The following is a 20729-nucleotide window of genomic DNA, read 5'->3' on the forward strand; positions in this document are numbered from 1 at the left end:
ACTTACCTGTCTGCCTCCTCTCTGTTGCCCTGTTTTTCAGAAAGCTCCTGATCGAGGGAGGAGGAGGTGCTTCCCTCTCGGCTGACCCCGCTGTTACGTCCCGGGCTGTTGTCAGCTGACGCCCTCCCTCCTCCTCCTCCACCTGCAGGACGGGGGTTGGTGGCATCCGTGTGCTGCTTCAGGGTTTGCAGCTTGGCCAGGGGGATGATGTCGCAGGCCTGGGGCCGGTGCCACACTGTCCGCTGGGTGGAGGCGTTGTAGTAGTAGAAGCGTGAGGTGTTGGGATCAAACAGCTCCCACCACTGGTTGTCACCGGTACGCTTGATGCAAACGCCCTGCGGAGGGTCCCACACGCACTCGCCCGTCAGCAGGTTGGCGTACATACGCTCCCGTGTGCGCGGCTCGATGATCTCCACCCACTCCAACCTGCAGGGCGAGAGTTCAGAATGAGACTTTTAGCAAATTGACTTTCAAAATAACCGTGACCTCCGACTACTGGAGGTCCTGCACCAACTGACAACAAGGGTTGAGTTGGGTACCAAAACCTGGTGCTACAGAAACATCGGTGCATGTGACGCAAGTTAACACTAACGTTACACTTGACAGCAGGTAATGTTAGCCTTAGCAATAAACAAGCCGTTCTTTAATGTCGCCCACTGTCGTTTTGTGCTCTTCTTTTTTTTTTGGTATTTTATAAGTATTGGATCAGGCACCGTACCGCACCGCACACAAACCCAAACGACAACTGTTCACTGTTCACAAATTAAATAAATAATAAACATGTGGAGCTGTACAGTGTCAAAATAAGGGGTAAAAAAAAAAAAACCACAAGTATTACAATTGGCACATATAGGAAAGAACGAACTATAATAAAATGTGGCCATTGACCGCTCAGCAGTTTTGATTGACACTTCAGGAACCACATGCCTTCTGTAGAGCGTAGCGTCGCGTTGCGTAGATACGTGCCTGATCGTGTGCCTGGCCATTCATAGCGGACGCGTATTTCTACGCTCTCTCTCTCTCTCTCTCTCTCTGATAGAAAGAGACAGGATGAGTGGGGGAAACTGTGGTAACTGTAGCCTATATGTGACTGTGTCTGTGTGTGTGTGTGTGTGTGTGTGTGTGTGTGTGTGTGTGTGTGTGTGTGTGTGTCTCTCTCTCTGTCCGTTTGTCGGTCTCTTTTTCCGTGTGCCTGATCGTGTCTCGCTGTGAGAAGTCAAAACAGCCCAAATCACCATGAACCTAGGCGTTTTATTTTGAAATGTGTTTTATTTTTGTAGTGTATCCGGCTGCGGTCTTCCTGTATGTGATTACCTGCCTGGCTTGACACATACGTGCGTCTCGCGCAAGAAATAGAGGAGACGCAACTATCGCTGCAGCGTGCGGTCCGACGTGGATGCTATGCGCCTGGTTATAAACAGACAGATTGGATAACATGGGCGGAAAAAGCTCTCAGGTACTGATTCCAAAGAACACCCATTATCAGAATCAGAATCAGAATCAGAAAGGGCTTTATTGCCAAGTACGTTGCACATACGAGGAATTTGTCATGGTGTTGTTGGAGCATGTCACACATACAAATATAAGAAGGATAAAAAGATATAAACAATATAAGTATAAACATATACACACAGTACGTATTAATAACGATAAAATAAATTTAAATAAATAGTAAAATAAGTTAAACAGTAGTGAAAAGGGACGCTACAGCAGAGTAGGTACAGTGGCATGAGGAGCCAGAGGTGGGGTGTGGAGAGAGTCAAGCCTATGTAGTAGGCCTATGTCTGCATGGATGTATCTCCCCCCCCCACTCTACTGACAGACATTACAGAAAGACAACAAACAGGCCTTTAAATGTTTCCATCAATCAAACCGATAATATGATTAAGGCAACAATTCAATTAAGGCAGAGTCCCTGTAAATACCATAATGTGATTATCCTTTTAATCCAACTATGTGGATACATGGGCTGTACTCTGACTGACTGATATGCTTTCCTTTTACCAATGTGTATGCACAGGCAAGAAGCTGCATGTGGGCCACTTCCTGCATACTTTCTGTGTACCTGAAGATGTTTGGCTGGACCGCAGCGAGGCAGCTAGGCAGCTAGGTAGCTAGGCAGCTAGGTAGCGAGGCAGCGAGGCAGCTAGACAGCTAGGCAGCGAGGCAGCTAGACAGCTAGACAGCGAGGCAGCTAGACAGCGAGGCAGCTAGGTAGCGAGGCAGCTAGACAGCGAGGCAGCTAGACAGCGAGGCAGCTAGGCAGCTAGGCAGCTAGACAGCTAGGTAGCGAGGCAGCGATAAAAAAAATGGTAGAAAATAAACGGTTTCACTTTCACTGTGCTTGGCGCTCTGCTGCTCCGTCTCCTCAGAGTGCCCAGCAGTGTCGCCAAGACTTTTGCAATACAAGTATTAGGGATCGACCGATACTGGTTTTTCAAAGCCGATACCGATTATTAGTAGTTAATAAAACCGTTGTGCTGATTTGGAACCCATATGCACAGTGAAAATGAAAATCTTTAAGTCAAAATTAAGATTTTGGAATGTTACAAACTCCAAAACAAAAATTTGTTTAAATGCTTTGAGCAACTATTTAATAAATTAGAATCTTTCAACATAAGTAACAGTAACAGAGAGTCAGATAGGGATGTGGGCGGGACATTAAGTCAGACTCAGTGGTGAGTGAAACTGAAGCAGAGGGACAGACACAGAGCTGTAGCCGAGCCAAAGTAGACCACTTTTTAATAATTAACTTTATTGGTTATCAGGCAAATAAAAACGCCAATACAGATAATCTGCAGACTGCCAAAAAACAACCTGACAATCGGCCAGGGCCGATAATCGGTCTATCCCTAGAAAGTAGCAAGCACTAGCTCAAAAGTCGCTAAAAGTTGCCAGGTTATGTCATACGCTCATTTGCATTTTGCAACGCCATCGCGTATAATTTGCATGAAGCTTGATGGCTGTGTCGGCTGACTGACTGCAGCACGGCATGAGAGGAGAGAGAGATCCCGTGCTGTTGGCAGAAAAGCTGTGAATACGCTGAGCAGCATGCATGGGAATCAATTACAATATAATATATCTCGCTGTTCCCCTGTTGGTCTGAAGTCGCTAAATTTGAGATAAGGCGATAATAGACATTATTTTCCACCATGGATCCTGGCATGGAGGTCCCTGGAGGACGCTATTAAATAAAAGGGACACAACACTAATTGATAATGACAATTACATTACAAAAATGTTAATTATTATTATTACTATTATGATATGACTAGGTCAGATTGTGGATGTACCCAAATATTTATGTTATAATAATAATAATAACTTGGACTTATATAGCGCCTTTCATGGTACCCAAGGTCGGGGGGGGGGTACCATTTTCTTAGTGAAAAGAAATGTTTTGAGGTGCTTTTTGAACATGGGCAGGGATGGGGCAGAGCGGACGTGGAGTGGTAGACTGTTCCAGAGTGTGGGAGCATTGGCAGAGAAAGCCCTGTCCCCAAAAGTCCGCAACCAGGTGCGGGGGGTGTCCAGCAGGTCCTTGTCAGAGGACTGCAGGGAACGTGACTGAGTGTAGGGGTGGAGGAGGTCTGTGAGGTAATGTGGTGAGAGTCCATGGAGAGATTTGTAGGTGAGCAGGAGGATCTTGTAGGTGATGCGTGACTTGACTGGCAACCAGTGGAGCTGTTGGAGGATGGGAGTGATATGCTGCCAGGGCTTTGTGTGGGTTAGAACCCTGGCAGCAGAGCTAAGGGCCTTGGTGGGCAGTCCAGACAGGACACCATTGCAGTAGTCCAGACAGGAGGTGATGAAGTCATGGATGAGTGTCTCAGTTACTTACAGTCATGTGAAAAAATTAGGACACCCATGCTAAAGTTGACTAAAAAGAGGAATCTTTTGCAAATTGATCTTAATGCCTTAATTAAAAAAATGAGGAAAAATCCAATCTTTAAGGACACCAATTTTCTTTGTGAATGAATAATGTATCATAAATAAGTAACTGTTCTTCCTTAAAATACAGGGGGCATAAGTAAGTACACCCCTATGTTAAATTCCCATAGAGGCAGGCAGATTTTTATTTTTAAAGGCCAGTTATTACATGGATCCAGGATACTATGCATCCCGATAAAGTTCCCTTGGCCTTTGGAATTAAAATCGCCCCACATCATCACATACTCTTCACCATACCTAGAGATTGGCATGGGGTACTTTCCATAAAATCATCTCTCAATGCAAATCAAACCAGCTATTAGGTTAACTGAAATAAAACCATGCCAATCCTGGATCCTCCTGGATCCATGAAATAACTGGCCTTTAAAAATAAAAATCTGCCTGCCTCTATGGGAATTTAACATAGGGGTGTACTTACTTATGCCCCCTGTATTTTAAGGAAGAACATTTATTTATTTACGATACATTATTTATTCACAAACAAAATTGGTGTCCTTAAAGGTTGGATTTTTCCTCATTTTTTAATTAAGGCATTAAGATCAATTTACAAAAGATGATTTTTTTATTCCTCTTTTTAGTCAACTTTAGCATGGGTGTCCTAATTTGTTCACATGACTGTATGTGGAATCTAAATCAATCAAAGGCAGGAGTCAACACTTATTGGACTATCATACATATCAGGCACTGTGATGGTGACAGTTTCAAGGAAATGACCAGATGATCAACATAATAATGGCAATACAATCTAGGATGCCAGATGTCTCCCTGGACAATTACAGTAGGTGCTATATTGCTTATGGTGTGCAATAATCATTGGAAGCCGTCAAACAATGGGATCATGTAAATGCCTACATCAGACTGTTTGCATGCAGTAATGTAAATATCTCGACTGTTCAGAATTCTTAATGCTCTTGAAAATGAAAAATGCAATTATTTTTGTTTTACTGTGAACTTCACTCGTTTCAGCCCAGTATTTGAATGTAACAATTATACAAGAGGCCAACAGACCAACAAACATGTTTTGTTCAGCAACAGAAGATAAAAGTCTGCAGCACGTTGTTAACGGGGCACATTACTAAATCGCAAAGGGATTACACAGAGCTACCACATACAATATTATGAATAATTAAATTAGAAGCCCACTCACTGCACGCACACACACACCTTTTAGCTCAAATGCAGCTGTTTGTATTTCAGAAAGAGGGAGGCTTTAATATGACTCACACACACCTACACAGCAAACACACAGACACACAGACACACACACACACACACACACACACACACACACACTTACTGTAATAAATGCACATGTTAACAGCATTTTAAACCACACAGCCTGCATGTTTGCTGGCTTTATTGTGCTGTGTGGTTTCAAGTCTTCAGACCAGTTGTTGACGGATAAGAATGACTAACTGTTGGCAGGCAGAGAGTGGGTGGATACCTGCATGTCAGTTCAACTGAGTTTAACAGAGGAGGATGCAGCAACAGAGGAGGATTAGGTGATGCTGACAAAGCAACACTGCATCCAGAGGCTTTCTTTTCAGACAATCAAATGTTGAAGACCAAAAAAAAAAAAAGACATCATGAGGGGGAGAATTGTGGATTAGGTATCGTCTTGAGGAGGTTATTTTACTTATAAGATGTGCGTGCGACGAGAGATTCATCTTGGAGGTTGAAATCCATAATAGACACCACAGATCCTTTTTTATCAGGACAACACCAGAAAAAGAGAAGGCATGGAGTTTAAAGGTCCCATGGCATGAACATTTCACTTTATGAGGTTTTTTAACATTAATATGAGACCCCCAGCCTGCCTATGGTCCCCCAGTGGCTAGAAATGGCGATAGGTGTAAACCGAGCCCTGGGTATCCTGCTCTGCCTTTGAGAAAATGAAAGCTCAGATGGGCCGATCTGGAATCTCCTCCTTATGAGGTCATTCTTCAGACTTCAGATACAGTATTAGGGGACCACTAAGGCCTATATAAAAGAGACTTCAGATACAGTATTAGGGGACCACTAAGGTCTATATAAAAGAGACTTCAGATACAGTATTAGGGGACCACTAAAGCCTATATAAAAGAGACTTCAGATACAGTATTAGGGGACCACTAAAGCCTATATAAAAGAGACTTCAGATACAGTATTAGGGGACCACTAAAGCCTATATAAAAGAGACTTCAGATACAGTATTAGGGGACCACTAAAGTCTATATAAAAGAGACTTCAGATACAGTATTAGGGGACCACTAAGGTCTATATAAAAGAGACTTCAGATACAGTATTAGGGGACCACTAAGGTCTATATAAAATAGACTTCAGATACAGTATTAGTGGACCACTAAGGCCTATATAAAAGAGACTTCAGATACAGTATTAGGGGACCACTAAGGTCTATATAAAAGAGACTTCAGATACAGTATTAGGGGACCCCTAAGGCATATATAAAAGAGACTTCAGATACAGTATTAGGGGACCACTAAGGTCTATATAAAAGAGACTTCAGATACAGTATTAGGGGACCACTAAGGCCTATATAAAAGAGACTTCAGATACAGTATTAGGCACTAAGCTATAAAAGAGACTTCAGATACAGTATTAGGGGCCCCACTAAGGTCTATATAAAAGAGACTTCAGATACAGTATTAGGGGACCACTAAGGCCTATATAAAAGAGACTTCAGATACAGTATTAGGGTACCACTAAGGCCTATATAAAAGAGACTTCAGATACAGTATTAGGCCTATATAAAAGAGACTTCAGATACAGTATTAGGGGACCACTAAGGCCTATACAAAAGAGACTTCAGATACAGTATTAGGGGACCACTAAGGCCTATATAAAAGAGACTTCAGATACAGTATTAGGGTACCACTAAGGCCTATATAAAAGAGACTTCAGATACAGTATTAGGGGACCCCTAAAGCCTATATAAAAGAGACTTCAGATACAGTATTTAGGGGCCCCCTAAGGCCTATACAAAAGATACTTCAGATACAGTATTAGGGGACCACTAAGGCCTATATAAAAGAGACTTCAGATACAGTATTAGGGGCCCCCTAAGGCCTATACAAAAGAGACTTCAGATACAGTATTAGGGGCCCCCTAAGGCCTATACAAAAGAGACTTCAGATATAGTATTAGAGGACCACTAAGGCCTATATAAAAGCATCCAAAAAGCAGCATGTCATAGGACCTTTAACTGTAGGAGTGCTTGGAGAGAAGAAGGTAGATACTAGCTTAATAAACACATGATTGTTCTGTAAGGTATTTGTAGAGACAACAAAATCTGCGAGTCGGGCAGGCAAGACACTCCCCTTCTGAGACGCTCCCGGTGTGGTCAGGCGCGTGACGGAGGACGGAACAAAACAAAACCGTGACGCGGCCTGAACACAGCAGAAACGCGCTTAGTGGACAATAGGGGTTAGTCCAAACATTACAGTAACACAATCTGGGCACTAATCTGAGTGAAGCAGCCTTCTTTGAGATCCACTGACAGTCTATCCCTACTGAACACGGGATTAAGATCTGCTGAGCTGCTTATTTCAAAGAGCAGATCAGTGACTGAGGTGTGGCTGCAGTGCATCTAATTCTAATGATCCACTCAGACTTGAGCAGTGCTGACAGCATAGCTTAACGGATACATCCTCTCCTCTTCCTCTGGACCAGGGGGAGGCCACAGTCCTGACAGCTGATGCATCACAGAGGGACTAAAGTGCAACCACAGCCAAACAAGTCATTTCCAATACTCAAGATGCACCTGATCCTTTAAGACTATAAGATTTTAATTTATTGCTGCCTTTAGGGAGCAAGTCAGTGCACATTTGCAGCACCACCTATACATGACGAATATATGTAAAATGCCTCATTTAAGTCATTTAGCTTGTTGAAATACATCTGTGTTGCAGTTCTTCACTTCTGCTGTATGAGAACGGAAGAGCTCAGAGAGGAAAGACGGCTTCTTCCATTCAACTTTATTTTGAGGGGACTTCTTGCTCATACAAGTACAGGCGACGGAGACACAGTATCTGAAGTTCATACAATAATCAAGAAAATAGAACAAAGTATGGATGCTGAGGTGCAGGTGGCTTGAGGATATAGTACCTGAAACCTGAATGAGATATCATAGTAATGCAATGTAGCCACTTTTCTGTAGCAGTTGTCAGTCTTGAGGAATGAATATTGACACAAAAAGTTTCTTTTGTAATATAACCATCTTACGATCATTTTATAAGGGGGGTAGAATTAGAATTTTTAGAATTATAGCTGTATACGGTTGAGTTTAAAGAGCAAAAGTCACATTATATTTCGTTCCAGAAACCGCCTGCAAAAACAGGACAGGCCACTAGGATAGACTCCTAGTTGAGACACAAGCTCAACTACTTTATTTGAAGGTAAAACTGTGTGTGTGTAACAAGCATAGTGTGCGCGCGCTGTGCATAAGCCTAGGCGCATTTTACTAATTTGCTGTTAAAATAACAATGAAATGCTGCGTTATTGACTGGACCAGGTTTTTGTTGGTCAATGCCGTGATCACTTCCCACTGCCTCAAGATAGCAATACACCAAGAATTCACCTGAACACACCTCCCTGTAAGACCAGCACGCCCATGGGCGCACAGATGGGCGCAGGTGCATTTGCTATTTAAATGACGCGGGAGCTGGATGGGAAATTGACAACTGCGTCGGTCTTAAACTAGCAAAGACACTTGGGTCGGGCTTTGCGCTGCGCCGGGTGCAAGATAGGGCCCTTTGTCTCTAAACTGCGATGGATTTTTCAACAGACAGTTTGGGTCATAATTGTTGTCTAACCTGTTTCTTGAGATGTTGGACTTCTATTTAGCAATTGTGCAGTGTTCCCTGATCTCAGCTAATAACTTGATGAGTATAATGTTCTTATTTATAGAAATGAGGGTCAAAATACAAAGTAAAAAAAGCACAAAAAAAAACACAAATTAGTTAAAAAAAAAAAAAAAAATACAGTTTTAAAAAAAGAAGCAATTTATCCCTCCTGGGGGTGAACTTCTGACAACCAGTTTAGTTTTGTTGACAGCTTCCTTGTGATTCCATCACCCTGTAGCGTTCTCTGTCAGTGTGTTTTTAAGCTGCTCTACTTGTTGAGCACTGGGGCACTCACAAATATTGCTAGCTACCGTGTGTGTGTGTGTGTGTGTGTGTGTGTGTGTGTGTGTGTGTGTATGTGAGAGAGAAAGAAGAGAGAAATAAGAGAAAGCTGTCACAGTGAATGCTTTTCAAATGGAGCAGAACAGGCCAGTTAAATAGAGAGATCCAGAGCGGAGATAGTAGGATTAATTGGCCATAATTGGTTGATGTGTTGGTGTTCCAAATGACCCAGTTTAGCTGGTGACCGTCCTCCCTGGGCAGGCCTGCAGGGACAGGAGCTGTACCACTGTCAGCATACACTCTGAACGCTACTAATGTGGAGTGAAAACTTCCCAACTGGGATTAATAAACACGTCAGGTGAAGGAACCTTTAAGTTAAATGTAAAAACTGTTAGTTATGGCTGGCCAATTCATCGAAATTTTAAATCGGGATTGTGATTTTGGCTCCTAACAATCACAAAAACAGAATAATCGAAAACAAATTATTATTATTATGCACATTACGTTTTACAAGTAAACTCTTATTTTGTCACTTGTCTTGAAGTAAAAACGGGAAAAGTATTTAGGGAAATTTCACAGTTCAAGGTGTTTTTACTGTTGATTTGTTTAACTGTTGTTTTTTTTTTGTTTTGTTTTTTTAAGTTCAATAAATGCAGCATCTTTTCATATGTCATGTTCATATGTTCATATTATGTTCATATGAGGAATCGGGTTAAATAATCGTTCAATATTGACCAAAATAATCGTGATTATGATTTTTTCCTGTAATCGAGCAGCCAGGGCTACAGTTAGTGTGAAATGTACTGCCGTTTTATTCACAGTATTACCTTTATGTCATGGAGGGACAGCGAGGTGCTCTAGATCAGTCATTCCCAAACTGTGGTCCGTGAGGGTACTGCAGGTGGTGAGAATATGTATATTGATATACAATTTAAATTAAATTGTCAAGTTATTGTGTGATTACTAAAATAGGCTAGTGGCGCTCGGCCCTAACCCTAAAATCGCCAAAGGTTTTGAAATTCTGACTATATCCAAGTGTTCTTATTACTGTGTAGATTTAATACTCCATTGCTATGGAAATAAGCCTGTTGTTCAAATGAACCTGATTATGCCCTCGGGCGCTTAAGTAAATAAATAAATATGTGCCAGCCGTTGTGTGCAGTAAATTTTCTTTTAACGAGCCTGTTGTACTGATGCGATGACCAGTTATAGTTTTAGTGCTAGTAGGCCTATTAAGAGGTGCGGATTAATTCAGGTAGCACTGTGTGTAGACATATTTTATTATGTGTATTATGAGGTGGTCCGCGAAAATTCATTGTTACATTGTTTCATGTCCATGCCACTGTATAAGTAAACCTACTATATGCTAAGCCACACGACCTCCACCAATAACACCCAGGTAAAGAATAAAACAGTCATATTTCAATATAACTAACTTATAAGGTTAGGTATTGAATATTAAAGCAGCAAATATCTAACGTAAGCTAACGTTACTGTATCAATGGCTGGGCGATAGGGAGAAAATCAGATATCACGATATTCTTGACCAAATATCTCAATATCGATATTGCGGCCATATTCTAGGGTTGACAATTGGTGCTCTAACAAAATATCTTCACACTTAGATTTCAGATAAATAATCATCAGTAATGTGGACATAATGTCTAAGTAGGGAAAAGGCAAATAATAGAACAGCTAGAACAGTCTGGTAAGTTCAGAAAAGTACATCACTTTACTGTAATTTAGCCTTTAAAACCAGTAAAAGACAACACTTATGTCATATCACGATATTACAATACCCAAAATCTAAGACGATATTTAGTCTCATATCACGATATCGATATAATATCGATATATTGCCCAGCCCTAACTGTATCTAGCTAACGTTCCTATAACTCAATGAACTAATTAATGATAACAAACATTTTCACTCGGCCTCTACCGTAACGTTAGCTCCGTGCCCTAAAAGTGAGTTCCATTTACCTCGGAAGCCGGAGCTGAGAATGACGTCACACCCGAGTTGAACGGTTCCATTTACAAGTCAGATTTGTCATTGTGGGGTTAGCTCTAGCCAGGTTAGCCATTGTTAGCAATACCAGTTGATTACAACGCATTACGCTGTTTTTTTGTGCATACAAACAGCATTAAGAACATGTCCACAGATAGAAGTTGGACAGGACTATGCGTACGACTGATTTAGTGAGACACAAATAAAACAGAAGTGCTGATAAACTGTATGTTACTACAGCTTTCACAACTGTTGATGCACGGGGCAGCCATGTTGGATTTTTAGCTCGGGCTACTGCGCGGCTGTCCGAGCTCCGAGCCCGGATATCCGAGGTCAGGGGGCGTGTTTCCAACTTTTAACTTTCGAGTACAAATGGAACACGCTATAAAATCTCACAATGCCTTGTGTTGCTCAATCCCGCTAACTTTATTCTTCATCAGACGTGATGTAATAAAAGCATTTTGTTTTAACATGCGGTTAGGCCAAGGCGAAGAAGCGCAAGAATCAATAACGATGGCCAACACATTTATGAAAAAAAAACAATAGGCATTTCAGTATTTTTTTTTACTATTTAAATTACGTATATTTGATTCCCAAAATTCATTCCAACAGCACTAGCATCTAGCGGTGAAGTTGCAGATTGCAACCAACTGAAACTTCTCCCCGTGTGCCAGGCGTGTAGGAGAACTACGGTAGTCAGTGTGACAACACGAATGGCACTGTGCTCACTGTGTTGGGCAAAATACTACCAGACAGAGGAGCAAAAAAAATGTTATGGTCAGAAAAATACTAAACTGTCAGAGTGCTGCTTGTAGCAATGGTTGTAGCGCTGCCACAAACAAAGAGCCCCATCTGTATTTCAACACAGTCACATCTCTTTAAAACGGACATCTATACTGGTAAAAAGAACAATCAGATGATAAACTGTGAGGGAAACGGTTTCCATCGTATGCTGTTTTTGAGTGATGGATGTCAGCAGGATGGCATTATGGAGAAAATCAGATATCCCAATATTATTGACCAAAGACCTCGATTTTGATGTTGCGGCCATATTGTGGGGTTGACAATTGGTGCTTCCACAAAATATTTTCACAATTAGATTTTAGATAAATAATCATCCATTATTTAAATATAATGACTATGTGGTTAAAGACAAATAATACAGCAGCTACAGTCTGGTACAGAGGTGCAAAGATTAATCGATTAATCGATTAGTTGTCCACTATTAAATTAATCGCCAACTATTTTGAGAATCAATTAATCAGTTTGAGTCATTTTTTTTTTTTATTAAAAAAAAGAAGTAAGATTTCTGTGATTCCAGCTTGTTAAATGTGAATATCTTCTAGTTTCTTCTCTCCTCTGTGACAGGAAACTGAATATCTTTGAGTTGTGGACAAAACAAGACATTGGAGGACGTCATGTTGGGCTTTGGGAAACACTGATCCACATTTTTCACCATGTTTTGACATTTTATAGATCAAACAACTAATCGACTAATCGAGAAAATAATCAACGGATTAATCGACTATGAAAATAATCGTGAGTTGCAGCCCTAGTCTGGTAAGTTCAGAAAATGACATCACTTTCCTGTAATGCAGGCTAAAAACCAGGAAAAGACAACACTTACCATACAACTATATTACGATATCCAAAATCTAAGACAATATCTTGTCTCATATCACGATATCGATATGATATCAATATCTTGCCCGGGTCCACATGTCACGCATGCACCATGGAGAAACATAAAAGAAAGTGGAGTTCAAGCCTTAATGTGAAGTCATTTCTATAGCCTTTCATTTAGAAAAAGTACATCACATAGCACTACTTTGCGCTCACCAAAAATCAAACAAACAGACAAACGATGAAAGACAGCTCTGGCAAACATCCACACCAACACTGCAGTGTCATTCTGCCATAGCACCTCTGCCTTTCTCTAATCTGATCTGATCTCGAAGCCTCCTGCTGATTGGACATCTGTTATGACAATGCTTACATTCAGAGTGCAACTTCATTAACCCTCCAGCTTTGATGAGCCCTCTGAGAATCAAATCTCCAACTGAAAAGTCTGGGGCTGTTTTCACATCTAGTTGGTTCAGAGCCATCAGGACAATCCCGGGGGAGCTTTCCCAGAAAAAACACTGCAGAGACCGCTTCCAAACCAAATCTGGAGCACTTTATCAGAGCCAACTGAAGGAAGCACTGTGCATTTTAGGTTAATCATGCAGTGAATTCCGGGTTAATTAAGGGTAAAGGGTATTAATTCTACACCTGAACAAAGCGCTCTCCCTCTGTCCAGAATAATATAGTAAAAAAAGAAATGTAGTTAAAAATGTAGTTAAATTTAATTTAGGTTGCTCTGATTAAAACCTCAGCACATCAGCTTGTACTTAAACATAATTACAAGAAGAAAGAGCTTTGGTTAGAGATTACATTAATGCCGACCTTACACCAAACGACTTTCCAAGCGATTCCACTGTTGCAGACTAATTTCCAATATCAGAATGAATCCTGAGAGTCTTGCTAGAGTTGGGGCGCTCTAGTCGTCTCAATCGTTTGGTATAAGGTGGTTATAAAACTCAGTCCGAGTCAGTCTTTTTCCCGTCTTGATGTTCTGACGAAATCAAACGCGTTTGATATTATCGGAAGTTTTAAAGTGGCCATATTATGCTCATTTTCAGGTTCATAATTGTAATTTGAGATTGTATCAGAATAGGTTTATGTGGTTTAATTTTCAAAAAAACATATTCTTGTTGTACTGCCCATTGCTGCAGCTCCTCTTTTCACCCTGTGTCAGGTCTCTGTTTTAGCTACAGAGTGAGACTTCTCAACTTCTGTAAGATCTTTGTTGGCAGTCGCACATGCGCAGTAGCTAGGTAAGCTCACAATTGCTAGCTAGCTTTTTCTTCAACTTCGGCCTGTACAAGGCAGGATTAGCCGGGATACTTCTTTCAACTTTGTGTGGAATACCTGCAGAACAGGGACATGTAAGTAGTTCTATACAATTTATTTTGTAGATTAGGGTGAATTTGTGTGTTGTAGCTGTGTTTTGCCATTGAGAACGAGCTAGCATGCTAACGGTTAGCCCCCTAGCACCCTCGTTTCGGCTAGTTACGTAGAAAGCCGTGCCGATTTTTAACAGCTCACCCAGAGACTGAAGGCAGGACACATTCAGAAACCAGTATCTCACTCAAAACAGCATGGATGGTTTTTTTCAAAGTTTGTATGTGTGTGGAAGCACCAGAGACACAAAATAACACCCCAAATTCCAGAAAAAGTGATTTTTTTAAGTCTTGGTAGTGAAGTTAAATCATGTGAACATTGTCAACAACCAATGGGTGCGCTCCAAACAGGAAGCAGCAAACAACTAGAGCCAGTGTTGTTTATGGTTGCTGTGACGCCGCGCTAAATGCTAAAGAGGAAAAGTTGCCGATTTTCAACCCTTCCGAAGCGCATCATCCAACGGGAGATTTACCGGTGGATAAACAAGGACCTCCAGGTACTGCCGCCATTCATCTGCATGTATGGCATAACAGAAAATCGGCAAACGTTCCCGTTACCAGCAGCAGTGCCGTGGGTAGGATTGCGAAGATCAAAACATAGCCAAAAAATTTGAAAATCGACAATTTCTCAGTCCCTCCCCCCTTTCCTCTAAAGCCCAAAATGGTCTCCTAAGCCCCTCCCCCCACAAGGAGAATGAATGCGCGTGCATGAGCAGTGATTGACACGGTTAGACAACCCCCCTGGCCATGATTGGTGCATCTGAACAGGGAGCTGTGGATTTTTGTAAATCGCACTACTAGGTGGTGCCAGAGGAGCCAGATTTTTAATTAACATGTAGTTATACTCGAACATAGGGCCAGTTTCAGAAAGTTAGTGTTATAAGGCTTACCTACTGCACCTTTAATGACAGTCTTTAAGGTTAGATGTGAGATGACTGTCTTTAGATGTGAGATGGTGTCAGACTGTAGTCTTTTCAAAGTCTGTTCAAAGTCTTCTAGCGTACAGTGTGGTAGGCATTAGTTGGGCTCACTGTGCAACAAAGTAACTAGGGAATAGAAGCCCAGTGCAGGCAGTGCTAATTGCTCCTCTACCCTTCTCTGAAAAAGGTTAGTTAGCAACATTGTTGCTGGGGGACTACCAGACAACACTTTTATAAGGTATTATAGGATGAGGGTCTTGGACAAGGACAGATGAGGAGAGGAGGTGGTGGGAATGGAGAGGTAGACAGAAAGGCTAATTAAGCTCCTATTCAAAAAAGTACTTAGTATCAAAACACACTCAATATTGAAATCATCCCACTGTTTAACCTTTTACTCAAAAACCCTGCGAATGATCAAAACTATACCTATACACTATTAAAAATGTGAGAACTGAGAAAACCTTTATTTGAAGCATGCTTCTAAGAACCAGCCTATATTATGAATATCATATTTTAGTAAGAAGCCTCACTGCTTCTGTTTTAATTTGCAGTTGATTATGAAAATGTCTAAGTGACTAATGTAAAAAAATCTTTGAAGTTGGTCCAGTATTGAGCGAGAACGCTGTAAAGGGCAGCCGGGAACCGGGCTGCAATGTAATCCTATAGGGAAAATGTGCATAGTCAGTTTCGTCCACTAAAAGTGTTGTTGCATGTAACTTATCAATTTCATTTTATCATTCACATATTGCAATTTGTTTTATACATTCAAATATACTCAAATGAATTCATACAATCCTTTCATAAGCCTTTGGACAATCCAAAAGTTAAGTGTTGACTTGTCCTGACAACAGCAATATGTAACTTTTGTAGGTGCAGGAGGAGGAATAATAGAGTAAAATTATACTGAAGTCATATCAAAGGACACATTCTTTTACATGGCTTCTTTCCATCTGTCCTATGTCCTCTGCTCTCCTCCTTAAATCCTGCCTGCATTATTACAGCTAGTGGCACAGGTAAGGCACACACACACACACACACACACACACACACCTTCACTACATCGCAGCAGGGGGTAGCACAAAGCAGCCTTTGATAGAAAGGATATGAATTAATTTAGCATTTAGATTATTGTGTAGTGATGCACCGATGTGAAAATTGTGGCCGATACTGATAACCGATATTATTATTGCTGTTATGGCCGATACCGATATTTACCGATGTCGATATCTCTGTATAGAAAACAATTTTTTATGATAATCAAACAAAGAACTATTTTTTTATTTTTATTTTTTTTTACTTTTCTGATTTATTTTCCAAAATGACTGATATTGGGCACCTTTACCTGTGTGCAAAATTCATCAGATTTTCAGAAGAAAAAATTTATATTTATATAATTATATAAACCGATATTATATTATATATCGAACCGATACCGATGTGTTAAAAAAAATGACCACATCGGCCGATATTATATCGGCGGCCGATATTATATCGGCGGCCGATATATCGTGCACCACTATTATTGTGCAGTGAAAACACACACACACACACACACACGCAGTGCACACCTGCATGCACACACATTCTTCTGCAAATGAACATGCCTGCATGATAATTTACATGCTCCTACACAGTTAAACAACTTTCTTTGGCATGTGGCCATTGAAATGTATTTTAGCAAAGGCACTCCATATCTCATTTTAGCAAATTGTCAGCCTATTTTAGCAGACACACTCTTGATATCATTGAAATACAGGCAGCAGCTAATGTACAGCTGATCAAGATTTTGAAGACTCCTGTAAGTACAGTACAGTATGTGCATGCTTGCATTCAAGAGCTGAAAATAAATTACAAAACTAATGCAAACATTCTTTGGTTCCAGCTTCTCAGTTGTGAGCATTTGCTGCTTTTCGTTGTCTTATGGGTTTTTGGACTGATGGTCAGACAAAACAAGACATACGGAGAATTAAACACAGGCTTCAGGACAGACCCTGGGCAGAACAGTTGACCATCTGAAAAATTCTGACTCTTTTAAGGGAAACCTCAGCAATCATCACAGTCAAATAAGGAAGCCTCATATCACAGCTTGTATCACTAAATACACTTAAAATCAGTAAGCCATGGTTCCAAAATATGGTTGGGGGTAGTGGAGAAATCTGATTACTGACCTGCTGTATGTACAGTACTAATAGTACATAGTTACAGTGACCAGCTTGTTAAAATGCATTCAAACATGTTTGATTTCCTGCATTTAAACTGGTTTCTTTAGTGCATGTAAACACACTGAATAGATTTGAACTGAAGCATGTGACAGGTGATATTTAGTGCCTATAGCCTAATCAATAACTTTCCATCCACTTTCCAACTTTGACCCAAATACGCTGACAGTATAATGTTTGCAGACTTTATGACTGAGATCATTTCACTGTAGAGAAGAATGGTGAAAATTGTATTTAGTAGGCTACGTCTCTGAATTACTGGAGTTCCTGTATAGAACTCTTCTCTCCGATCTTACTTGGACAAGAAGAAAACGTCTTGCCAGAAAATACCAGAGGACAGGTTAGAAAAATAATATTGTGATTCATTAAATAGTCTGTAAGATCCTTGTTAGCTCATTTTTGTAGGGTCATGTGCTGCTCTTGCAGACTCTTTGCACTTCTGCATTTTATTATTTATTTATATAACCTTTATTTATCGTCAAGCCAATTGAGAACAAATTCTCATTTGCAACAACAACTTGTCACATTCACACAGTTAAACATTCATACCTGGAAGCTGCCCAGCACACATCCACTGAGCAGCTCCACTGGAGCAGTTGGGGATAAGGGCCTTGCTCAAGGGCACCTCAGTGCACCTCAGTGATGAAGGAGGGACAAGCGCTGCTCTTTCACTTTCCCCACCCAGATTTTATGCTGTCGGTCTGGGGATTGAACCGACGACCTCCCAGTCACAAGCTCGCGTCTCTAACCATTAGGCCACCACTGCCCCCATTTGTTCTGAAACCAACAGGAGACAGGCCCGGCTCTGTGTTGTGTTATTCAACTAGCAGGAGAAGCTACACTTACACACTGTCAGAGCTGTCAGACAACTGCAGTCTAATTTCATGTCTATCATGAGTCTATCAGCCCGTTGTCGCTGTTAAAGGAATAATAGTCTATATCGATGAAGGGCATAACTTTTGGGTTCAATGTCTTTATTTATGTAAAGGAAGTTATAATAGTTTTTTGGGGTGGGTTGCACTGGCCATTTTTGATTATAGGGGGGTTGTACCCCCCCCCACCCCCACATCCCTCCTGTAAATTACACCTATGCATGGCGTCTCATTTCCGGGATTGTTGCGGGGCCACCGGCAATTCCGCCGGATGTCCCTCATTTCGGCCTTCCTCTTCCTTTGTACCTTCCTCTTTCTTTGTGTTGACGTTCTAAACTCCGGTGGATTTATGAGGACTATGGTTAACTGCTCCTCAGATCTCTGCAGGGTAAATCCAGACAGATAGCTAGATTATCTGTCCAATCAGAGTTTTCTGTCGCACAACTAAAACAACTTTTGAACGTACACATATTCCACCAAACCAAGTTCCTTCCTGAAGCTACTTTTGCAGAGGTACCGTGGCTCCGTTTGGCGCCGCCCAAGACGATTGTGATTGGTTTAAAGAAATGCCAATAAACCAGAGCACGTTTTTCTCCCATCCTGGAATGCTGTGTGGACTAGCCACACCCTCCACCGCAGCGCTGTGGAGGAAGGTCTGGCAATGCGAGACTAAAGGAATAATAACATTTTTTAAACACAATACACACTACTGAAGTAAAGCCTGCAACAGAAAATATCGTTGTCAATTTACTGCGACAGCTGCTGTACCACTTCAGGATTTTGTTTTGGGTGAGATGTTCACAGCTCGGTAATACACACTGCAAATTCTGTTGTTTGCGCCACTGCATTTAAGCAACTGTCTGAATGGAGAGAGTGGATGGATGTCTTCCTAAGCATCCAGGATGTTCACTTTTTTGAAGAAATGAGCCAAACACAACCCACCTATTCCACAGCGTCCATGTTTGTTAGTCGTTTTTTCTCTCAAGTTTGGATTTTCCAACCCATCAGCAAACACTGCTGACTGACAGCTGAGTGTCTGGAATAAAGCTTCCCTCCAGAATGGGAACTCACCAACAAGACTGCAGACAAACTGGGGCGTGAAACATTGACTGCCACTGACAGAAATGAAGTCAGGGAGGAAGTTCCCTCTGACGGACTGCCTACTATAATTTTCACACATTAACCCAATGAATGGAAACCTATGGCTGACTGGGTGGGGGAAAAAAATCGAGGACCCTCTGTGTGTGTGTGTGTGTGTGTGTGTGTGTGTGTGTGTGTGTGTGTGTGTGTGTGTGTGTTTGGCTTCCTGAGCACCCAATGAACTTGGACAGCGATGGATATTGATTCACTGTGAATAAAACGACCGACAATAAAGGTAAAATAAAAACACGCTGCCATAATGCTGGCTCCTCCATGTCTACACCAGGGTTTTCCCTGCCATTATAAGGTTTTGGGCAGCACCTAAGCCGAATAAATGTAACCAAAAAGACTTTTCTCAGATCTAATGATTGTAGTTGGACTGCTTTAGCAAGTTTTATCTTAAAGCTTTTTGAGTGTTATTTATTTATGATCTGCTCTAGCTTTTCCAACGTTTTAGAAACAGATATGGTGATAACGGTCCTAAATGATGTGAAAAAAAGAGACGCAGGACTACCACAGAGGGAAGCAAACCGACTACAAAGAGACGCCAAATGACCACAGAGACCCAAAACAGCCCCAAAGGACACAAAAATGACCAAAAAGAGACACACACGCTACTACAAAAAGTCGCAAAAACCCACAAAGAGACAAAATCCCTCGGAAAGAGACGTCATGTATGGGGAAATTGCATTTTTTTTGGAAAAACTTAACATTTTCTTGAGGAAGGATGCCTAAACTTATTAAATTATACTATAGTGGGTGTTGTATGTAAAGTGTGTGTAGGAGCATTAATACGTGGACAAAAACAATGGAAAAAAAGGGAATCCTCATGTTGTCTTTTCCTATGTAGTTTCAACTTTATCACTATTATCCCAGGGGACATTTGATGATGACAATGAAAAACAAAAATCTACAGTTAAAAACATAAAAGGAAAATATATATATTATATATATACACACAGTACTAACTAAGAATGCTTTCAAAAATGGAAGTGTTAATAGTTTATTTTCATCAATTAACAAAATGCAGTGAATGAACAGAAGAGAAATCTAAATCAAATCAATATTTGGTGTGACCACCCTTTGCCTTTGAGACAACATCAATTCTTCTAGGTACACTTGCACAAAGTTTTTGAAGGAACTCGGCTGGTAGGTTGTTCCAAACATCTTGGAGAACTAACCACAGATCTTCTGTGGATGTAGGCTTCCTCAAATCCTTCTGTCTCTTCATGTTATCCCAGACAGACTCCATGATGCTGAGATCAGGGCTCTGTGGGGGCCATGCCATCACTTCCAGGACTTCTTGTTCTTCTTTACGCTGAAGGTAGTTCTTAATGACCTTGGCTGTATGTTTGGGGTCCTTGTCCTGCTGCAGAATAAATCTGGGGCCAATCACACGCCTCTCTGATGGTATTGCATGATGGATAAGTACCTGCCTGTATTTCTCAGCATTGAGGACACCATTAATCCTGACCAAATCTCCAACTCCATTTT

At 41.1% G+C, this 20729-nt stretch overlaps 1 protein-coding gene across 1 annotated transcript in view; it reads right to left on the reverse strand.

The window, feature by feature from the left end:
• The window catches only part of arhgap39 (Rho GTPase activating protein 39), a 124285-nt gene that overhangs the window by 47646 nt on the left and 55910 nt on the right, over nucleotides 1-20729 (reverse strand). The window contains exon 2 of the mRNA XM_031311735.2: nucleotides 7-426. Coding sequence (XP_031167595.1) covers nucleotides 7-426 — 420 coding nt within the window. The remainder of the gene's footprint in view (nucleotides 1-6; nucleotides 427-20729) is intronic.

The sequence above is a fragment of the Sander lucioperca genome, chromosome 11, assembly GCF_008315115.2.
Source record: "Sander lucioperca isolate FBNREF2018 chromosome 11, SLUC_FBN_1.2, whole genome shotgun sequence".
NCBI classification, from domain to species: domain Eukaryota; kingdom Metazoa; phylum Chordata; class Actinopteri; order Perciformes; family Percidae; genus Sander; species Sander lucioperca.